At 43.3% G+C, this 24080-nt stretch overlaps 1 protein-coding gene across 7 annotated transcripts in view; it reads right to left on the bottom strand.

The window, feature by feature from the left end:
- The window catches only part of TRERF1 (transcriptional regulating factor 1), a 103473-nt gene that overhangs the window by 14830 nt on the left and 64563 nt on the right, over nt 1–24080 (bottom strand). For 4 of the 7 annotated variants that reach the window (XM_075412920.1, XM_075412922.1, XM_075412921.1 and 1 more), the window contains 5 exons: nt 16197–16294; nt 4036–5673; nt 3366–3415; nt 2465–2615; nt 1279–1527 (listed from right to left, as the gene is read on the bottom strand). In XM_075412920.1, coding sequence (XP_075269035.1) covers nt 1279–1527; nt 2465–2615; nt 3366–3415; nt 4036–5409 — 1824 coding nt within the window. In that variant the 5' untranslated portion in view covers nt 5410–5673; nt 16197–16294. The remainder of the gene's footprint in view (nt 1–1278; nt 1528–2464; nt 2616–3365; nt 3416–4035; nt 5674–16196; nt 16295–24080) is intronic. The other 3 variants (XM_075412923.1, XM_075412924.1, XM_075412925.1) reach the window with 3 other exon arrangements.

The following is a 24080-nucleotide window of genomic DNA, read 5'->3' as shown; positions in this document are numbered from 1 at the left end:
TTTGAGTGAATGAATGCGCATTTAGACAAACACTGGCAGATTTAATCACAGTCACTTTACATACGTTGCAGAAATACACAAGCCCAAGCCACCTACTCTGATGTCTCTAGAGAAGATCTCTCACTCAGAGCTCAAGGATTCAGAAAAGACTGTCCCTTTTCTCTCCAGAAACTAGAAATAGAAAAGAAAAATTGTATTTCTGAGTTACAAGCTAAGTATTGTGAGATGCTGGCTTTCACAGTAAAGTGGAAGTTTATGTGTAAAACCCTCTGTCTGAAAGGAAGATGGTATAAGATCTTACATATATCTAAAATTATTATGTATGTCTGAGTGAAGGGTCAGGAGGGGGGCGATAAATACACAAATATTATAAGGAGTCATCCATGATGGTATATGCTGTCCCCTCGTTTGGCCATCAGCCTCACGAGGAAAAGGGGGGGAAAAATTAATCACAAGAGTACTTCTCTGCATTATACAGATAATACCATACAGTACTTATACTTCCCTGTAATCTCTTATCATGGCGCAGTCTGCAAGCATGGATGTGAAGGAACAAGCAGCATGTATCCCTACACTGGAATGCAAAATAAATACTGCTTGCTCCAGCACTATCAGGAAAACAACAGAGAGCATTCTCACATCTCATTCAAGTACTCATCAACTCCTCGTGCTGCCTGACAATTTCAGTTTTAGGAGCGAAATGCAAGCACTAAGCATAGCTATTTTTCCTGTATCAGAATTCTCAGCAATTAACCCTTAGATCTGATGCATGTAGAGAGAAAGGGAAAAATGACTTCATTGCAAAACTCTGAGTCGGCAAGCTTCATATTGGCTTAGAGCACGCACTGTAAGCACTGCACAGTGCTCTCCTATCTTCGGCTGAAATGAGAAGCACATACATCTGACTTTAAAAAAACAGGAAGAAAGAAAACTGCTGAATTTAAGCAATAACATAAAAACAAAGCAGCCTGAAAAGGAAAACAAAAACAGTAAAAAGATACTAAATCCCTTTGTTCTAGTGGCATAAAAGAATATCGCATTCCAGTTTCAAATGATTTATTTTCAACTGAGGCCATGATTCACCAGCAAAGACAAAATTAAGATTTTCAAATGACTGAGGAAGAAATGCTATGATGTTACAGGCCTTTTTTGCTTATTAGGTATCATTAAGATTCTGGAAGATATTCCAAAGGATGGATGTTTTAGAGAGTACCAGCACTATAAGCAAAGGGATTTAACAAGCACAGCACAGTTAGTGGCAAGAAACGCAGCACTCACAGAGGATGAGCAGGGGTTGGCCACTTTTGGACTGCACGGTGGAGAGTAAGTCATCTTCACAAGAACGGGCATCTCATCATCTGACACAGAGTTGGCAGGCTTGTCTTTGACTGTGGCAGTGCTGGCAGAGGGCTGCGTGCTGGGCTCAGGTGACAGAAGCTTTACAGGGACAGACACTGGCATGACGATGGGCGCGAGGCTATCCACCTCTTTAGGCAGCGGCTGCTGTGGTGGTTTCTCTCCTTCATCCTGTACAGACAATTAAAGGCTTTCAGCCCGAGCAAGGGAGGGCTACTGCTGGATCGATACACTACACAATGTATGCACCGTGGCTGAAAAGAAGTGGCCAGGGTTACAAAACACACAACAGTGCTGCTTCTTGGACTCTTATTTGGCTTGGATGAAGTCGACAAGTTACTTATGACTCCTACATAGGATTCGGCCTCAGTGATAAATAACCACATTAAGCATCTTTACAAGATAACTCACAGGAGAGGAGATACACACATGCCCTTTTTATCACTACAATGACAGAATTCCCCATCACCCACCTAAAAACAAAGACACAGATGGTGTAACTCTGGTAGCTCTTTGTCCTAACGGGGAATACCACAGGAAGGCAGAGTTTCTAAAATATCAGGACAGAGAAAGACTGACTGATTGGACAGTTTATTTTTAGGCAGAACAATTCAAACCCACATTTTTGGTGTGGTATTTGTTGATACCTATAGAACTAAAACACTTGGGAAGAAAGCTGTCAAAGATTCAACAATTCTGCTCCTTCAATTAAAGCCTGGGAAGGCTTCCAATAAACATCCCTTAGTCATCCAAGTAGTCCAAATGAAAATAAGGAAAACTTCATGTTCCTGATATTTCTAATACAATAAACAAACATGAGAGGGGGAAAAATTTAGATGCTCCTGACATGGCTTTGTAGGGTGTTTTTGTAACATGCAGAGGAACTAAGAGGGACAAACGCTGCTCTGTCCTCCACCACTGCCTCTGACTTTAAAGCAAGACTTCTGGCCTACCAACTAGCAGAATTATGTGTATTTCTACATATGCAGGGTGTCACAAAACAGTGCTGAGAAGAACAAGTTTTGACAGCAAAGCAAAGCATGGCAAAGCAAGCAAACAACAACACAGAAAGGAGAGCATCCAATACTGAAGTACAACGAACTGCTACCTGTTTGAAGTTAGGAGATGCTCTAACTCCTCCGTGTGACCTCATGTGACCATTTAGAGCAGGCAAACTCTTAAACTCCTTCAAGCATATTGAACACATTAGCTTGTTCTTCGCATCAGCTCTCTCAGGAAGTGTTTCTCTGTTCTGGCCACTATTTTTATTTTCATTTTTTTAGCATGGAACAGAAGAGGAGACATTAGTTTGGCATATTCCCTTTGTTGCACAGGACTTTTTTTAGTCAAGGAAGACAATAAAACTTTACAGCTAGATGGTTATGAAGCCACAAGTAAGCACGGGGTGAGTGCTGTGGAATATGTGGGCAATAACCTGGATCAGCTGCTCCCGAGATGGGGAGAAGCAAAGTTTTCTGTAGGACACGCCCACCAAAACATGGCCCTTAGTATGGAAAAATCTGAGAACCCATGAGACCTATCATGACAGACCTGCATCTCCCCACTCATAACAGCAGTTAATAAGTACTTGGACATAATACCCATACTATGGCAGACACCTCACTCCTTCAGACGTGAGACTGAAAGAAAAACAGAAGATCCCTGCTGCCAAAGGTACAAATCCAAACGACACATCATCCCTTCTCTTACAAACACAACACTGAGAGCAAACTGCTCCCCTGCTTTTGCTTTGGTTCTTTTTTCTCTTTTCCCTCTTGCTATTTTTTTTTTTTTTTTGAAAGACAAAGCATGTATTTGATCTTATTGCTGGCAGGGAAGGGTGGAAATCACACAAACTTAAATTCACATAGCACAAAACCAAAGACGTTTCCAGAAGAGCAACATCTACGACCTACCCAGAGTGCACTCTCCTCCCTCTAAACTGCAGCACTCCTTTGTATTTCTCATACTTAAATTAAAAAGACAAACAAAATATCTTTCAAAAATACCTTTGTTCTGGGGACAGCGGCTGCAGTCTGCCATCTGACAGTTGCACCTGCTATCAAAGGAGGAGAGGGGAAGCGGGGAAAAAAGAGAAAATAATTTTTCAGGAAATATTAATGCATAAATGAAGGTACTCACAGCATTCTGTCTGCCTTTTGCATATGATTTCACTACTATTAAAAGCCTCTGAGCTGAGAGCCTTACAAGTCTCTACCAAATCAGAGCCTCTGTGAGCATGGCTAGCACAAGTTTTCTTACACCCACTTGCTGTTTGAAGTCTTCGCTCTGACCCAGAAGTATTAACTTTTAGAACCAGGGAGTTAACTAACTCTTCCCACACAATCGAGCCCCCGGGTGCTGAAAAATGAGCAAGAGCGCTTTTGTTGTAACCGGGTCCCTCCTCCCCAGTAACTGAGGCAGAACTTCCCAACGCCTCTTGTGAGGGGAGCAACAGCCCCGCAGCAGCAGCAGCTCTGTGCTGCCGCCAGCCTGGCCCGAAGCCAACTCAGTGATGTAGACAGGAGAAGTCTGTTAACGCAATTCCCCAAACCATCCCAGTGACGCCCACCACTCACATCCCAACCTCCCAGCTCTCCTGCAGCCATTTCGCTTCCACACCTTCCTGCTCTTCTGCAAAACAAGTTTGGCGGAGCAGGGACCTAAAATATTACCTACCTGAGGCCAGGCGGCACTGGGAGAATCTTGCTGAGAGCTTTTGTTGTTCAGATGAACTCCTGAGGGTGGCAAAAGAGTTCGGTGAGGGCCAGCATTACCTACAGAATTAGCCTCCTGTCGTGTGGGATCCTCCGTGGTCTCTGGTGGAGTGAGGCCAACGTGGGAGTTCAGAGACAGCGCCCTGCTCTCACTCGGGTATTGCTTCTGTGGATCTTGCTGCTGCAGTAAGCTCTGCGAGTACAAGTGCCTGTACTGTTCGTGTGGATCCTGGTAGCAATACTGAGGCACTGCTCCCAACTGGATAAGCTGTACAGGGTGACTTGGATCCTGAGGGTACTGGTGTGGTTCATGCATAGTCTTTGGATCGGGTTCCCTGTGATACGCAGGAAGCGGCAATTGCATCTGTTGCTGCTGTTGCTGTAACTGCTGCATGACAGGTTGCGTTTGGTAATACTGAGCTATTTGCATTGGACACTGCCGCTGCTGCTGCTGCCGAGTTGGCTGTTGCTGCTGGATCTCCTGTATCGAGAGCCGCTGATGTCCCTGCTGCGGCTGAGCGTAGTACTGAGTCTGCTGCAAGTGCTGCATCTGTGGCGGTAAGAGCTGCTGGGGCTGCATCTGTTGAACATGCGTCTGTCCTTGCTGAAACGCAGAATGCATCTGCATTTGCGATAAATGCTGCTGGTAGTCGTAGTACAACTGTTGGTGCTGCATGACTTGCATTTGTTGCTTTTGCTGTGCGCTTGCAAAATTCTGGTGTGCTTGCTGTGGCACGGGTTGATATCTCTGTACACTGGAAGTTACAGGCTGTTGCTCAACTGCTGGCTTCTGAGACAGCAGCTGCCTGAGCGCACTGTCACCAGAATTATCCGCCATCGAAGCCTCAGTGTGCAAAACCTGAGCCATGTTGTTGACTTGAATTCTCAGATTTTGGTTAGCAAACACTTGCGTAAAGGAGTCCAATTTATGCAGGACCCCACTGGTAATTTTTTGCGATCGATTTTCACTGGTTTGAGAGTAAGAATATTGGTATCCGTCGTGGGACTCCCCCTGCCCGAGGGGGCTCCACATTGCGCTTTGAGTATTCAAATTGTTCCTCACTGGGACATGGTTTCCTGAGCCAGAATGCGTCCAACTGGTTTGTCTAGATGTATCCACTGACCCAAGACTTTTTGAACCTACAGGCAAAGCTATGCTCTCTCTTGAATCTTGGGAAAACTGGGGGGAGAGAGGGGACGCCTGAGGAGCATCCATAACAGACGTCCCATAGCTATGATTTAGAGATGGAAGGGAGTTCATTTGGTGTTGTTGGTAGTACAAGTTCTCATTGCTGTTGGCAGTATGGTTAGTTTTATACAATTGCTGGTCCCCCATTTTTGGTCACTTCTATTCCAAACTTACAGGCACGCGAACCATTGAAATCTCTATGAACCCTGAGATAGCTGAGTGAGGGGAAGGGAGGGGAAGGGAAAAGAAGCTAGAATTACTTATAATTCAGCATGTCCATGTGCATCACAAGGACTAAGATTTCCTCCAGTCTGTCAGTAAGTTCAATCTCAGACTCGATGTTACTTCACATCTTCAATAAATGGACCACAGCACAAATCCTGCAATCAATAGGTGCAGTGTGCCAGGCACCTGTGGAGTAAGAGAAAGACAAGGTAAGTGTCGGCTCTCTGCATAAACTGTTATTGTTATTGCCTCAAAGGAAATTGTAAAATCTCCTAGTTTAAAATAATCAGATGCAAAATTGTAGCAGCTGGGCTATTCCAGAGCAGTTAGATTAGTTCAACTCATTCCATTATCCTGACTCTTCTCTAGTGCTCTGATAAAATCATTCTGCCAAACCAATAAAGGCTTATTCTTCAAAACTGCTTTTTTCCCCCCTAAAGTATATGAACACGCAAGCAGTTTTAGCAGGCCACATATTGCTGTCTCATGATGAGTTTTAGCCAGACAGTTAACTATCAAGCCAAGTCACCTTCCTAGTGTTACAGCCCTATTGTCAGGAGCAACATGCCCATTTTATAACACAACACCAAGTACTGCAGACAACACGGGTGCCCCCACAAAAGCATGAAAAAGCAGGCAAAAGAAAACCATGGCTTTGAACAAAGCTGACTGTACTCAGATATCAGCATCTAAAACAACATACAGAAAAGTTAATTGCAGTCTGAAATTTGCACAGAGCCTTCCACAAGATTCTCACAACTACCAGGGTATCTACAGGAGGTGTCCACTCATGGTACGAAAATAGAGTGTCACCGAAGAAGAATAACGCAAACCTAATGCCAATGGCTGTGACAATTAAGAAACAAAAAATCACGAGCATAGTTACCCAGCTGCATCCGTGCATGTAGATTTGTTTGCTCCATTTATGTGAAATCTTAAGACCAAACCAGTCCATGGAAATCTTTCCTGATCACTCCCCCTTATATTAGGAGCTCTGAACTCCAACTTCTGTTCTTACCCTCTCAACCTCCCTTCTTCAGTTTGCATTATTTAAACAGACTAATTCATACCGAATGCATCCTTTTATCATTTTTACTGTATAAATTGTAATTCAAAGTAACACTTTACAGATGGCTGTACTATTTTTGATTGATAAAACAAAATACATAGGCACATTATAGGGTTGTTTTACTATTCCACAGTACAAAGCAATCACTGTGTCTACAATCACACACATGCACAGAGGTACAATATGCCTATGCACACATAAATATGTTTTAACATAAAAGTTGTTTCTGAACTTCAACAAGAGCACAAAAATATTAGACCACAACCTTAACTCTGTGCTTCCTTCAGATCTGCCTTACTAAACATAGTGCCTTCCACTAAAGCCCCCTGCATACTGATGTCCTTACCTTTTTAAACTTAGGAGAATCCTTGCTCTAGATGGATAAATGTGAAGTCACTGATGGAGAAAATTTTAACCATTGCCAGATGCATATTAACAAGGTCTGTGCTAGCAACAGAAAACAAGGGTAATACATAGCTGCAGGGAGAAAAAACCTTTTCCGTTCTAGCATAATGTATGACAGAAAACCATAGCTTCTAACGAAGAGGGCTTTCAGGGTGTACATAGTTTTTGTGTAAACCATCTGCAGCCATTAGCATGTAACATTTTTCACATGACAAATAATGGCTGAGAATAATTGCAAGCTTATTTCCCCTTTCCAGAAATATACATTGCTTCATAGCTTCTCTGAACACACTCCCTTCCAGATTTTTATAGATGCACAATCAAAAAAAGATAGGAGTCAACAATGAATGGTCAGGCTGCCAATAAGATTTTTCAGCCACAACCCAACTTCAAAGACTTCCTATTAAAAATTATGAAGGGAAACTAAACAAAGCCTCCACAAAACATTCAAAGGGCATAAAAATAAACACTGGGTGATATTTCACGCTGAAAGGCCATCCACTCTTAGAGGAAGAGAGGGATCCTATACAGGAATATGCCTGCCATATAAGAGAGCTCAGCCTAGATGCTCTGAACACATCTTCCCATGAAAACAGGGCACCGTTGGATCTGTCGATGTACCTTCTGTATAGGAGGTGTGTCCCACTTCACCTGCTAACAGTGTTGTAATTTACACTGAGTTCCTTGGTTTTGGCCCTTCTTTTTAAAGTTTGAAGTGACAAGTATTAAGTCAAAGGACAAGAAATAATAGCGATACAAAGCAGTGAGTGAGAATAAATGTCTCCAGGAGACAATTAAAAGACCACAAGAATTTCAGGAGTAAGGACAGTCAGAGCACTTACTCCCAAGGCAGCAAACAACACGATTTCGGTACAAAAGTGAATCAAGCGGCCAGCTGGGCCCCTGATCCCCTACTCTTCCCACAGGCAGGAGCACCACAGTGGCAGACGCTACCGCCTATACCAGCAGCCACAGCTAGTTCTGCGGTCAAGAAAAAATGTAAGCTCTTGGGCATGCACCAAACTCCACTTACTGCACCCTTTCACCCGAGGGTTACTTGTCACATCTCTCAGGGTACTGGAACACAGTCAAGAAGGTTTTATATCCAAGGCATTACCACAAACCTTTCTCTTCCCCGATCTCAGGAAAAAAAGAAAAAAAAAAAAAAGCAAGCTCATAGAAATTTCCTCTCCAGCAGCTCCAGCATCCTCAATTCACCTCCAGACTGGGAGGTGGGACATTCTGCTGTCCTTTAGGTAGACTACAGAGTTATCATCACGGTTCCACAGAAACATTTGTAAAAATTTGAAAAAATTATAATGGAATATTATATTAAAATACCAAGAAAGTAAAAAAATGGCTGGGAAGTTCAGTCACCATAAGAATCACATTTGAGAAAATCTGCACTGTTTTCAAACACCCATTCCCCTGCCAAAATCAAAACAAAAAAAAGGCAAAAGAAAAAAGAGAAAGATGAAAACATTCCTTTCAAAAGCATCACTGAGCTAGAGGGAGAAAAGTGCAAACGTTTACAAAGCACTGTTACTGTACCTTCAGGTAACACAGAAAAAAACCCCACCAGATAGGCACATTGATAAAAGCATAATCAGTAATAAACCAGTCCCTTAGATTCCAGATTTTTAAATTTTTTTTTAAGTACTTGAACAGGCTTAAATTCAAGGGCTTGATGCTGTATACACCAAGCATTTGCAATCCGTTTTAACAAATTGCTAACAGTATACATTTCTTGTTGGATTAAAATCTAACAGAATATTTCAGTACTGTACACAACATCACTAAGGCTTTAGGGGCACCAAAGTTAGTTTCTGGCCAACTGAGAAGCCGTTGGCAGTGTAATGAATGATTTCTATTTCTTTCAGCGATAGGAAGAAAAGGGTGTTTTTTCCCCTTTGTGTTTAGAATTTGTGCCTAAACACCCATCCCTGCAATTTATCACAACAACAACTAACTATTATATGGTTAAATCAAACAACTAAAAGCAGCAGGATTTTTAAAGTAACAATGGCTCTGCAGTTCTGCATTTCTTCTCTTCCCAACAGCCATTTATGCTACTTAACCTATGACATTTTTGACATTACAGATATATCCCAATTACACAATCATTACAAACAAACATGAAAACAAATGCAAAAGGACAGAAGCATTTCTGTAGACTGCCTAGAAAGAGAAATACCCTATTTAAGTTTATGGATGGAATCTGGACTCAAACTAATGGAAGTTCAATTGATTTCAAAAGAGACAAGGTTTTGCTCCAACACTTTCATTTCCATCATTTCAGCGTGGTCCCCTGCAACTTGCAGAGCTCCCTCCTCCAGACTGAGAGCCATGGACATGCCAAGATGCCGAAACGCCTTTACACACTCCAGCTGTCTCCCTCTTCAAACACAAGCAACTGTAAGGAAATACAAGTAATAGTCTCTCCTGGAAGAGTGCCTTAACTTAATTCTGGCAAATATAGAATCATAGAAAGTTTTGGGACGGAAGGGACCCCTAGAGGTCATCTAGTCCAACCCCCCCGCAGCAAGCAGGGACACCGCTAACTAGATCAGGTTGCTCAGAGCTCTGTCCAGCCTGGTCTTGAATGTTTCCAGGGATGGGGCCTCCACTGCCTCTCTGGGCAACCCATTCCAGTGTTTCACAGCCCTCATTTTAAAGAATTTCTTCCTTATATCTAGCCTAAACCTACCCTGTTTTAGTTTAAAACCATTACCCCTCGTCCTGTCACTGTTGTCTCTGCTAAAAAGATTGTCCCCATCTTTCCTATAGGCTCCCTTTAAGTACCGAAAGACTGCAATCAGGTCTCCCCGCAGCTTTCTCTTCTCCAGGCTGAATAAGCCCAACTCTCTCAGCCTGTCCTCGTAGGAGAGGTGCTCCAGCCCTCGGATCATTTTTGTAGCCCTCCTTTGGACCCACTCCAACAGTTCCATGTCCTTCTTGTGCTCAGGGCTCCAGAGCTGAACGCAGTACTCCAGGTGGGGTCTCACCAGAGCAGAGTAGAGGGGCAGAATCACCTCTCTCGACCTGCTGGCCACACTTCTCTTGATGCAGCCCAGGACACGGTTGGCCCTCTGGGCTGCCAGCGCACATTGCTGGCTCATGTCCAGCCTTTTGTCTGTCACTACCCCCAAGTCCCTCTCAGCAGGGCTGCTCTCGATCCTTTCATCCCCCAGCCTGTATTGATACCGGGGATTACCCAGACCCAGGTGTAGGACCTTGCACTTGGCATTGTTGAACCTCATGAGGTTCACACAGGCCCACCTCTCCAGCTTGTCCAGGTCCCTCTGGATGGCATCCCGTCCTTCTGGTGTCTCAACCGTACCACTCAGCTTGGTGTCATCTGCAAACTTGCTGAGGGTACACTCGATGTCACTGTCCATGTCATTGATAAATATATTGAACAGCAGCGGTCCCAGTACGGACCCCTGAGGGACTCCACTCGTCACTGGTCTCCATCCGGACATTGAGCCGTTGACCACTACCCTCTGGCTGCAACCATCCAACCAATTCCTTATCCACCGAACGGTCCACCCATCAAATCCATGGCTCTCCAATTTGGAGAGAAGGATGTTGGGGGGGACCGTGTCAAAGGCTTTACAAAAATCCAGATAGATGACGTCCATTGGTTTTCCCTTGTCCACTCTTGTTGTTACACCATCACAGAAAGCCACTAGGTTGGTGAGGCAGGACTTGCCCTTGGTGAAGCCATGCTAGATGTCTCGAATCACCTCCCTGGCCTCCATGTGCCTTAGCATATCTTCTAGGAGGATCTGTTCCATGATCTTCCCAGGCACAGAGGTGAGGCTGACAGGTCGGTAGTTCCCAGGGTCTTCCTTTCTACCCTTTTGAAAAGGGGCACAATGTTTCCCTTTTTCCAGTCACTGGGGACTTCCCCTGACTGCCATGACTTTTCAAATATCATGGAGAGGCTTGGCAACTACATCAGCCAGTTCCCTCAGGACTCTGGGATGCATCTCATCAGGTCCCATTGACTTCTGTACGTTTAGGTTCCTCAGGAGGTCCCGAACCTGGTCTTCACTTACAGCTGGAGGGATTTTACCCTCCTGGTCTCCTTCATGCCATCCATCAACTCGGGAAGGGTGAGGAGAGAGGTTGCCAGTGAAGAACGAGGCAAAAAAGTTGTTGAGTACCTCAGCTTTCTCCTCATCTGCTGTTACCAGTTTGCCGGTCTCGCTCATGAGCGGGGGTACGCTTTCTTTGACCATCTTTTTCCAGCTGACATACCTGTAGAAGCCCTTCTTGTTATTTTTCGCATCCCTTGCCAAGTTCAGCTCCAGCTGTGCCTTGGCCTTCCTGACCCCATCCCTACACAACCGGGCAGCTTCCCTATACTCTTCCCAGGAAGCCAGTCCCTGCTTCCACTGCCTGTGCAGTTCCCTCTTCTTCCTTAGTTTGACCAGCATCTCTTGCCTCAGCCATGCCGGTCTCTTCCCTTCTCTGCCCGACTTCTTACACTTGGGGACTGAGAGCTCTTGCGCTCTGTGGAATACATCCTTAAAGACCTGCCAGCTCTGTTCTGTTCCCCTGTCCCTGAGGACCATTTCCCAGGGAGTCCTTCTGACTATCTCCTTGAAGAGCTGGAAATTTGCCCTCCTAAAATTTAGGGTCCTGACTATGCTCTTCGTTATTCCCATTTCCCTCAGTAGCATTAGTTCCACCAGCGCGTGGTCACTGCAGCCCAGGTTACCTCCGATCTTGACATCCCCAACGAGCTCACTCGCACTGGTGACCACCAGGTCTAGTATCGCATCCCCTCGGGTAGGGGTGCTTATTACATGACATGGATGAATATTCCATTGTTATCAGTCTTCAGTAAAGGTGATCTGATTTTCCTCCTTCATGAACTACATCACTGGAGAGTCAGAGGAACTTTAGAAGACGGGCAGTGAAATATCAGGAAGATGGTAGTAGCAACATATAGAAAACCACTCCCAGCTTCCACCACAGAAGCCAAAACCTGCAGAATTTTTCAACCCTAGTGAACAACAACTCAAGCCACAGTCACACTATTGAAATGCCTAGATCCACATGAATTTCAGACCAAGACATCCGCTCCAAATAAGTCAGTGCTTGGAAGTTGGACTGGGTGTGGGCTGCAAAACCAGGACTGAATGCCAGCCAGTTCCAGTTTCAGAACTGAGTTAATGGAGAGGGATAACAAAAGATCGCAGGAGAGCAGATGCTGAAGGAAGCAGCCTCATTAATAGGCCGTAAAGTTATTACAGCACTGATCTAAGCCTTCTCAGTATGTTGTATGGCTGTGTATCAAAAGAAATTTGGATCCTATCGTTTGTCCAACAAGTTTCTCACTTGACACAGTGTCACTTTAAGCAAAAATCTACAAGCTTTTATAGATGATTTACTACTTAGCCTGAAAAAAAGTAGATTGGATAAGATGGCAGATGCAGAAAAAGACCTCCATATTCAACCAGCTCCTGCAAGACAGAGCACCTGCAGCTACTGACAAGCAACAGTACCAGCAGATGTTCATTTGCTGGGGCACAACCTCTCCTCATGCACCTCCCTCCAGGATGGTAACTCATCAGTTAAAGCAAGTTTAACCACCACTTTCAGCAGTCTAAACTACTTTTCATAATACTTAACTCAAGGCATGCCTGCTTACAGAAATGTGTCATTGCTATGTGTTCTCCCAACACTGGAGATGTGTTTTAATTATATCTTACTGCCCTTCAGTCCCACAGGCCGAGACAGGGCTTCCTCAAAGTGGCTGTCTTTTTGCTATTAGATTACAAGCTCCATTTTTAACTGCAGATAAAATGAAATCCAAAACCAGAAGTTCTCTGTTCCCTTCCCTCCTTTCAATACCCCCTCCACTTTGCTTCAATAGAAACAAAACAGGATGGATCTTATTCGACTTTTAGCCTTTTTTTGTTGTTGTTTTTTTTGTTTTACGAGAATGTTTTTATTGGCCTGTTTTGTTATTCAGAGCTGTTAGATCTTCTGCTAAGCTATTCCTAAATCAAGACAACTATCATTCACATCATCTCGCCCTCTGATTTCCTTTAGGACAGACACAGCAATATACAGCAGTTCTTTCCCCAATAGCCTCCATTCTGCTAACACTGACGCTACCAGCAGCCTCTGCCACACGGGCTGACTATAATCCAGCCTTTAAGTAATAGCACAGATGGGCATGATTTTCAGCTGGGCACTACCAATGTAAAACCACCACTAAGAACCCACTGAGAAGAGTGGCTTTAAAAACCAAGAGCACTACCTCGGAATGGACACACCTGCATTACTCAAACCCAGCTCTCAGGAGCAAAGCTGGCACTACCCCTACATCTTGAGATGTAGCATCAGCAGCGATACTGGATGGCTGAGAAGCACAGCACTGGGAGAGGAAGAGTGGCATATTTCAGAGGTCCCTGTGCTCTTACAGGCTGTTTAGATACTTGGTTTGCTTCTGTAACTCTTCGTGTAGCCACAAGTCAAGCCCCAGCTCCATTTTTGTTGGCACAGGAAATAAGCATGTGACAAAAGCAACAAAGTATTGAAACAGAATAAATAATTTCTAAGGACAAGCAAGGTGGCTGGGTGAAGTAGCAGAGAAAGACAGGAAAAGAGAGGTGAGAAGGCAACAACTCCACTCAAATGTCCTTTTTTTGTTAATTATCTACACAAACCCTGAAGACATCTGATATAGCAATAAAAAGAGGCAGAGACTTTTCACAAAAGCAAAAAGGTATCAGGATCATGGCTATTTTGGTTAGAACAAACACCAAAACAACAATATGGATTTCAAGGACCAACAAGAATTTTATATAGGGTATTTTATGTCTCAAGGACAAAGGTTTATAGGGCTGAAAATCTTTTCACAGAATCACAGAATCACAGAATAGTAGGGGTTGGAAGGGACCTCTGTGGGTCATCTAGTCCAACCCTCCTGCCGAAGCAGGGTCACCTACAGCAAGCTGCACAGGACCTTCATCCTGGTCCTGGATACAACTGCTCATATGTTTTCTACCGCACTTTAATTCTGACTTTCTCTGAACGGCAGAGGTCTCAAATCCATGGCTGTATCTGCATACAAACCCAAAGGCTGGAGTTGTTTGGGAAAACCAACAAGAAAAAAAAACACTTCAGTGTACGAGAACATGAGCAAATAAAGTAATTGCTAAAGTAAAAAGAGGATGGAAAGCAAGCAAAATATTTAGGACACTGATTTTACAGTAAGCATGGTAGGAGAGCTATACACTCTTAAAACGAAAGGGGAAAAACAGATTAGCTGCTTTTTAATATTAATGCTGGTAATTCTTCAACAGTTGCACAAATCCTTCAAAAATTATCATTCTCTTTGCAGCTGAGCTCCTTCTGCAGTACAGTTGGAAAGGCTGCTGAGTCTCATGTGGCTGCTCATTTAAGCTGTTCCCATTTCCACTCTTAAGAGAGACTAGAATGTCCTAATTCAGTTTAATAAAGAACACATTGGACTTGGGGGAGGGGAGAGCAACAACGGCATTGGGAGAGGAACTGAGCAATTTCTCTGCCTCAATGAAGTTAAAAAAAAAAAGGGCAAAAAAACAACAGCAAAAACAACAGTTGATCATCTCAGGAAAGTCTCTAGAAAATGCGGAGGGGAAAGGAAGACAAACAAGCAGAAACATTTTCCTCTCCTTTGATCTAACTTATAAGTAGAAAACGCATTCTGAGGCACTGGTAATTTAATGAAAGCTTTTTCCCCCACAAACTAACAGAATTCTGGTTATTCAAGAAAAGGAGGTTGATTTCTAAATAAAGCCATTAACTCAATTTAGTTTAAGGGAGATACAGTTGCACGAGTCCCGAAGAAACAAAGAATGTTGCTTCAACAAATCTGATTATCTTTGCTCTCAGTGAAGTGGCGTTACAGTTTCGAGGTACTTTGAAGGGTTCTGAGAACTGCAGCTGAAACAGGTATCACATTACTTCATAAAAATAGCAAATATAAAATGATGTGATCTCCTCACAATACTGACTAAAAATAAAAATAAAATGCAAAACTTCAGGCCAGAAGGGCACTTGAATTGCATATTCCATGACGAAGTGACTAAAGAGCTTACAGAAGACAGCATTAATCAAAAGGGATGATCACTTGTGATAAACACAATGATTTTTTTTAATATTCACAAATACATTACTGCATATTTGATCAAGGCTAAAGCTATCTATGAAACTTGATTTGAAACCTCTTCAGCCAATCTGGGTTTACTGACTGCTTAGACGAAATAAATTGTAGTACCTTCTGCTGAGTCCTACATCAAGGGCAATACTCTCTAATGCTTCCTGGAAAATAAACATGTCCTATTATCAAAATTACCCCCAGTTTCATATTTTAGTTTACTTCTATAGCTGAACTGAGTGATTTGCTTTTCCCCAGCAAGATCCTAGTTCTGCAGATGTGACAAGACCCCAGCACGAAGATCTTAGGACAGAGAGGTCAGACCTTGCCCACTTACTGTATGTGGCTACTTTACAACCTATGGTCACTGCTGTTGATGTGGGGGAGGAGGGGAAATTTTTACGCCTTTCCACCCAAACATCAATCCATCGGCTATTGTTGTGACCACAGCCATGATAAGCACACAATTTTAGTATAAGGTGAACATCTTTACAATGCACTTTAACCCATTTCTTCCTGACCTCTACAGTGTTTACACTCTGAAGCTTGTAATGCGATTGCCTTTTTCTGTAACTGTAAATGCTGTGAAACAGTCAGAGAACATATGCTAGGATCTGCAAAAACAGGCAAGAAAGAAACATCCTGAGATAGATAAACAATTAAAAAAACAGGCAGAAGTAGTAGTATGGGGAAAATAGCATATGGCTAAGCTTTCAGTAGGGAGGGAACAGCTATTTTGAGCCCAGTGTCTCCCCCAAAGGATACTGTTTTCAGAAATGCAGCTGCAGGACCCTCAGAAAAGTCAAACCCTCTCAAGCATATCATGTCAGTACCCAGCAATGGAGCCAAGGAAAATCCAACGGCTATGCACAGCTGACCACCATGGCTGCCTTTTTTTTTAATTAAGGTAATGTCCATTTTGCTTGTATAAGACAATCTACCTAAGGTAGCCCTTTAAGAAAGTTTTAAATGTGTGGGGATCTCCTGTGTCACACATACTGCAGTCAAAAAGCATTGAGCCTCATTAAACAAGCCAGCTTCATGGAAAGTGGACATACCATGCTGCAACATTACCTGATTTCTGAATATTTCTGAGACTCCTGTATCTTGCTGTGGTGTCTTCGCCATAACATTTCATGCTGCTTTCATTCTGTGATCTCAAAGTGACGTATCTAAACATAAAGCAAAAGAAGGGAAATTAATTTCTCCCTCCATGTGATTACCTGATAAAATATCACCAGCTTGCCCCAAACCACAGCAGACCTGCAAGAATGAGCTTCCTGTTGTAACACAACCAGATACTGACTATGCAGTATAGTTTCTCCATGCTACTCTGTTCTTGAAGTCACTATTGCAGAGGACATCTATCAGCACTGCAACTCCCTTAAACAACAGAGAACCTCTTTCCCATATCAATAGTAAGAGATTGTCAAATCTCTGGGATTGATACATCCACGCTCCTTCAAATTACAGACCAAAACAAGAGTAAATTCATCTTTTCTTCTTACTGAGATTGGTGACTACTGCAAAATGAGGAATGGGTTATGTTGGTGCAATAAATAAAACAACATTGTGCCTCTACGGTAGAGGCTGTAAAGATTTCACAGCATCTCACGCTGCTTTGACAGAACCCAAAGACAGGCTGGATGCTCTTGCGGAGAGGAGATTTGCTGGCCCAGAGCTCACAACCTACATGACGAGCATTGCACAAACAAGAGAAGGTACAGCAATCAGGAAGGGAGGGATTAATGAAAGTCGAAGACGTGGGAGATACAATCAGGTTGTCACCCAGTGCAGAAGAGATATCTAGACAAGGCATCTTAAATTATTTAAATCAAAACAACACATTTGTTTTCGTAGGCACTGCTGCCAAGATGGCTTTTAGGGAAGGCCCTGAACAAAACAAGCCTGGAAGCTTAAGGTACAATTCACAGCTCTCTGATGTCAATGGGAAATTCTCCATTCGCACCAAGCCCTGCCAGGCTTTAGAAAGACATTCCAGCCATTAGAAGAAACTGTATAAACAACTGCCTGTGGGAGAAGGGCACAGATAACCTCAGTGACCTCCATCAGTGTTTTCCTCCCATCCCTTTCGCGCTAGGTTCCCTTAATTTAAGTTATTCTTTTAAAATCTCTGGTAATAGGTCCCGAGCACTGTGACACTACTACATCTAGCAAGAAGCCACCCTCCCAAGTCCAGCTGTTCCTCACACAGAGCAAGTACCCTCCCTTAGCCCACCAATAAGGTAGGGGAGACTAATCCAAAAGCAGCTCCCTCACCCTGCCCGACGCCAGCCTCTGTTTCCCACCCCCCGCTTCCCCCACGACCACAACAAACACACAGCACAATCCAGACACTAACCCACTCCAGCAAAACACGCGCCACGGGAGACAGCGAAGCTCCTCACAAAGCCTACCTTGCCCAAAACATCTTTCCTGGACAGGACACCTCAGCTGATGGCAGATGCTGGTAGCAACGCACAGGGATGTACAGGTTTTCTTGGATCCAAGTGAGTTTTTGCTTACAACATCATTGTGCTGAGTCCCAGTAACTAAAACCTGTGCTTGTCCAAGACTTGCTACAAATGCGACCTGAAATGCTAGAAATGTCCCTGAAAGCAAACCGTTAGTTACCTGCTTATATGCTATCTGCTGACAGCTTCTCCCAGCAAATTCCATGAATTTGCCTCTCTGTTGAAATAAGACAGGTTTTAATAAGCCCACAGATACTTCATACTTTATCTAACTTGTTTTTCATACTGATATTTAACACCTTTAGGTCTATAACAGGCATATTGAATCTTCTAGACAACTGACAGGCGTATACCATTGCTTTGTGTTTGTAACAGGAAATATTCAGACACAGGGAAAACCCAAGGATAACATTAGTGGAGCCAAAAGAGATAAACTAGGGTGAAAAAAAGAGACGTTAACACAGCTGTTATAAACCTGCCAAGACATTTAAATTTAGTTTTAAAAATAACTGCTATATCATGAGCAATGACCAAAGTCACAGTACATAGTTTTGCTTTCCTTTTTCATTTATCCACCTACTCTGGAACAACGAATGCTAGTATTAAACCTAGAAATGCCAAAGTATTCTGCAGACAAACCATCCCTGGCAACTTCCTACAGAGGCCAGGTCGATGGACACTGGGAAAAGCAATAACAGGAATGCCCACGAAAACCCTTTCCTGTTTTTCTTGTTTTGGCTGCTTTTCCCACTATACCAGCTTAATGATCAGAGCTACAATACCACCCACATGCAGTTGTATGTTAATTAGCAGATACATGCAAAGCTCTCCAATGCAATACCATAGTTAAAAGAATAAAACTTCAGGCATTTTAGAGCCAGAGGTAGTGAACTGATGGCTGATAAATACCAAAAACAGTCCCGATGTAATTAACGCAGGGCCAAATACTGAAAAGTACATAAAATTCACAAATGAGGTTTAATTCCTTCCATTAAACCTTAATCAACACCTCATTTTTTGAGGTGTAGATTAAAAAGCAATCTAACTTTATATTCCTTTGCCATAGTCTTCAGTTTTGTTCCCATCCCAGACCCTAGATTTTGCATACAACCAAAGCACAGTAAAGAGAAGCTGAGAAGTGAAGTCTACAGCAACATTTACAAATGAAGAGCTAAGTCAGAGATCAGCTATCCCATACACACAATATAAATTGTCGTTCTTCTTTCTTCATTAGGATTGATGACACTGCTGGAAAATAAGAAGCACATAATACCTTTTATGGGAACGTGAAGCACAGACGAATTAGCAGAGAGAGAATGCAGCTAAATCAATTTCTCATCTGAGGATAGTAATGGAGGCAATTTCTTGAACTTTACTATGCTTGTAACGTATTGATCACCAAAGCTTCATGCAGAAAGTTAAACTAGGTATTTTTCCAGGGATAAAATAGAGGATGGCAGTAAAACTCTAGGCAATACACCAAAGAATGGGGATTTTCTCCAGCCACGTTACAGTTCAGAAACTGAAAGTTTCCACCTACCTGCAAGTTAATGCAACACAAAAGAGGAAGATTTCTAGATGAAGGCTGAATTAGTCCTGCAGGAGCCTTCACAGAGCAGATTTACGGAGAAGCAGGAAGACACAGTGCTGCTCTAGGAGCAATGGCACAAGCGCCAGTACCAGTTACGTTGCCTGTGGCAGGAGGCTGCAGCAGCAGCCTGGGGGCAGCACTTTCGTTGCAACTCTTCAGCTCCCCTTGGCTGCAGGTCGCCACAAAAAGCCATTTCCCAGAGGTCTTGCAGCCTCCGCTGTGACTACAATCGTGCGGCAAGATGCTGATCCCCTTCCTGCACTTCTGCTACTGCTCTGAGGCCTAACTGCAGCTTAGGAACAAGGAGAACCTATGTCTAGCCAATGAAGATGCCCCACTCAACCACCAAGAAGAGCAGTGACAGCAAGGAAGGTCACTCATGTGCTCCATAGGCTGGTCAAGTGTGCCTGGCCCAGGCCATGCACTTCCAAGCACAACACTACAGCTGCATGGCAGATTTTAGATCTTAAAGAATACCGAGCAAAGATGAGGATACACAAATCCTCCACCGAAGTAAAGTGAAATGTTGGACATATACCCTTCTAGAATAGCTATATTTACTTTAACGGGATGGATTTTTGTATCCTTTGACCTGAAGAACTTCAGTGTTGAAATCGGGAACTCAGACTTCCTATAGATCACCAGCAGAGCATCCAAAACGCTATTCTGAGAGAATACAAAAAAAAAACCACGGTCACTCGGGATTTCTGTTCTCCTGCCCAGTGGCCGCCTGTCTACCTAACCATACACAGATACCACCTGATAGTTTACCCATGAAATGAATAAACCTCACCTACTTGAAATCAATGAAACAAAAGAGTTTTCTCTACTGTACTTGTCATTATTTCTATTACAACAAGGGTGACCAATGACCATGATCAATCATGTACCATTAATACGGTTCACTTAACACAACTACATCAGAGCATAGTCTCTACCCACATGCTGGAAGTCCTCTCTTAACCATCAGCTTCATGATTTTGTTGCCCTTCCCTGGTCCATGTTCAGCCTTCTGGTTGCACCTTATTTCTTATAGAAATTCTAGAACTTCAAATTCTCTTCTTAGGACGGGATTTTTCATGCATGCAAGATTACTTTCATATGCTCATTTATACATATTTGAAATGCTTCAGGAATACTGTATTACATTTATTTCCACAGCAAGTCTCTTAGACAAATGACACATCTTACAGATGAGATGCTATGGCACAGATAGATTACAAATTCTGAAATCTGTTAGTTTTTCACGTGTAGGATCCAGCACTTCGGACAACAGATACTGTACAACACTAGATTATGTGTAAAGCTGTTTTGACTCCAGCTACTGCTCGGATGCCTACCAGTCACACAAAGCAAACAGGGGCTCACACTAGAAGAGACCACCGCGGGCATAACTGGTGACCACCCAGCAGACGCCTGCCTTGAGCAACTGCATCAGGCGACTGCTCTGTGGCACTGGCCAGAGTATAATCCAGTTGCCTTGGGCAGAGCTCAGCTTGTCCTACCCAGGAGAAACTACTCTTGCTTGCAGTTCCTTCTGTCTTTCATTACATAACTTCAAACAACTGCAGCAAATTAATCAGGGATCCAACACAGCTTCCCACTACTGGAGTTTAATTTATCTTCACAGCAAATCCATTATATGACCAAGCTGGACAGGAGTTTTGTTGGAGGGGAAAAAAAAAAATAAAATAAATGCAGTTTACAGTTTTCCCATAAAGTGCATTTATGTAAAATAAGGCTAAAATGAAGTTATAAAAGCATACTTTCATTCTGGCGTTTAATCTGAAAGAGGTTAGCTTAATATCTTATCTGTGTGGTGCCATTCAAAAAGGATATTCCATTACACAGTATTGTCTAAAAGCTGGAATAATTCTTCCGTCAGCCCAGTACGGCCTCTACGCAGACCAGTCAAGTTAAATAAAGTAAAATTATGGTAGTGACAGGCTATCACCCACCGGGGGAAGGCGTGTTAGCAAAATGCTTGTCTGAGTTGGAGAGGTTTTTGCCAACAGCAGAACCTCAGATTCACAATCCTGTTTCCATCCCCACATTGTAAGCAAGCGTGTTTGGGTAGGCAGAGGTTTGCCTGCCCATTCCTGCAACTCCTGCACTCGTTTGCTTCTTTCCTCCTCTTCTTTCCCTAAGCCAGTCCTTTCTCCAAAACTGAGTCCTTTTCTGAACCCCTTTTCAAGATGCATTTTCTTCTCTGTCATGCCAGGTGTCACCCCTCCAGTACCTAGCCAGCCTCCTCTCCTCTGCCTCTACTCAGCTCTCTTCCCTCAGGTCCATGACCTGTACCCCCCCCACCCCCCCATTTCTTGTCCTCTCCTTATTGAATTTGGATAGCACCCTGGCTGGCAGTACAAGCTGGACAGCCCCAGAGCTGCCCGACCATCATCTTCCCCTTCACAACACTCTCATGCTTGTTTCATGCCCATGTCCTCGGAAGGACAGCAGACACTCTCTCCCCATCCCCCTCTTCACAACGTTCATAATTTTTGCGGGTCTCTTCCACGTCAGGTACTTTCCAGACCAAGGACTCCTGCTGGCTCTGTGCCACCCCATACTTTGGATTTTTCTTCTTCTTTACAACTTTTTGGGGACTGGGGGAGGCGAGATGGCAGACAGGGAGGACCAGAGGCGCACATGGTATTGCAGACAGGGGAGCACTACGCATTCACGCAGCGGCACATTTATGCTTTCTGTTTTGTTTTCTGTGCCTTCACTAATGGGCACTGACACTCATTTTACCGATCATTACGATGTCATCGTAGCAGGATGACCACAAAGGCTCCTTCCAGCACAGTAACACCTGGTGCCACGCTCATCAGGGCATACGCCACATTGTCAGCCCCCCTGCTCCTCCCGTACACATTGCTTTCGTTTATCTACAGGCAATTTCCTCTGGCACTTTATCATCCAGTCATTCAGTATGAGGAGTTCCGCAATGCATTTCAGCCAGCCCTTCTTTTCGTTAATTAATACCATTAGCCTACATTCTTGCAAAATTTCCGTTCCTTACTTTAAACTATGAGGTGACTGAAACCATGCATACAAAATTATCGCCAAAAATGACATCAATAAACAACTCTGCTTCCTTGAAAAACCCTCAAACCATTCTTGCCCTTCGCAAAACTGCTGGAAAACAGACACTCTCCTAAATGAAATTCTCCTATCACTCAAAAAAAGAAATTTTCAAGCAGGCATTCCCCATAATGAGCTTTAGCCCTAATTGTTCCAGTTTGGCAGAGTTGTGAACACTTCACAGCAAGACCTTCTGTCAAGATCCCAACAACCTAACACCTGGACCTCTTGTGCCATGCTAACGCGCCATCCCTGCCCTGAGAAGATGGCACAAGGGTTCCACGGCTCAGGAAACAGCACTGCCAGGCAAAAAAAACCCCAAAAAAACCCAAAATAAACAACAACAAAAAAAGCCCCCACACTCCAAACAAATAAACAGACAAACCTAAAAGTCTAACAGCTACTGCTTGGCTCCAGATCCTCCGCGCAGAAGGTAGGAGAGGAAAAAAAAAAAACCAAACAACCCACCAACCCCATCCCACCCCTCTGCAGACAGACTCCTATGCAGTGCCAAGAATATTTTGAAAGACACAAGATGTATAATAACTTTTCAACTGAATATTCATTTCTGAATTGAAGGGAAACATCTTAAGGGTGAGTGGGCGTAAGGAACGATTCCTCCTCGGCACCGCCGCGCTATTTATTAAAGGCTGTGAATACCCACAAGAATTCAGCTTTGGCCTTCACACTGTACACTAACAAGCTTAGTTTACTGACATTCACAGAGCATATGGAGTTCTGCTTCAAATGATCCCTTTGAAAGGGACAATTAAATCAGACAACTAGAGATTGAACGACCAACAGAGCTAATTAAATTCTGAAGTCCTGTCTGTTTATTTATCCAAATCTTTCTCACCATTCTTGCTGAGAATGGGAATGGGTTGGCTTGGGAGGTCGAGGGAACAAGAGTATGCCTTTTTTTTTTTTTTTTTTTTTTCTTCTTTCCCCTCCCCTTCATAGTTACAGATCTCTTTGGAACAAAACTTTAGACATGAAATCAATGCTGCCAGTGGTGGAATTCATCTTATTGTGACAGAAATATTCCATTTTCCCTAGCTTATATTTTAAATTGCTTTCTGATATACCAGGTTATTATTTTTTTAGCCCCTTTGGTTCCTTACATAATTAAATGCCACACCGTTCAGCTTTTACAATTACTTTTACCATTTTCAGAGGAACATTGACACTCAGCAGCTTTCTCAACTTTCTGTGAAGAATTTATTCCCCACAAGTATTAGCTCCACTGAGTATCACCTTCTTCATTACATTCAAAGCTCTTAGCCATCCCTATAGAAATCTTTTCCCTCGTACAGACTTTTCTGTAGAGTAGGTAGTATTTGCTGATCCTCAGTTTCCTTTCCTAGTATTCCACGTAACCACAAACAGCACAGAAAAGGTGAAAGGATGATGCTTTTTAATACCACGGTGCCTTCAGCTTGCAGGCGAGGCAGAATGGGTAAGCACAACTTATGGACACATTTTTGTAACAAATTCAGATTTCGCATTTAATACTTGCAAAAATAACAACAATGCTCCCAAAAGGTCTCCTAGCTAAGCTATGAACATTTTGCCCAACTATCCTGCAGGTACAAACACACAGCCCCTGAAGCTTTGAGAACTGGCTTCTATGACTTCTCTTAGAAGACAGCCTAAATTTTAGACCACGCATGTTCCCAGCCCCTCTAACTTCGCTTTCAAGGTATTGCCCACACTGAACACAAGTCCAGTAGCACAACGCTCTCTGTAATCTTCCCAACTTCTGACAAAGCACGCAGGACACCTTACAAAAGTACTTATTGACATAGA

The sequence above is a fragment of the Opisthocomus hoazin genome, chromosome 2, assembly GCF_030867145.1.
Source record: "Opisthocomus hoazin isolate bOpiHoa1 chromosome 2, bOpiHoa1.hap1, whole genome shotgun sequence".
Lineage (NCBI taxonomy): Eukaryota > Metazoa > Chordata > Aves > Opisthocomiformes > Opisthocomidae > Opisthocomus > Opisthocomus hoazin.
This window is presented reverse-complemented; position numbering and strand designations above follow the sequence as displayed.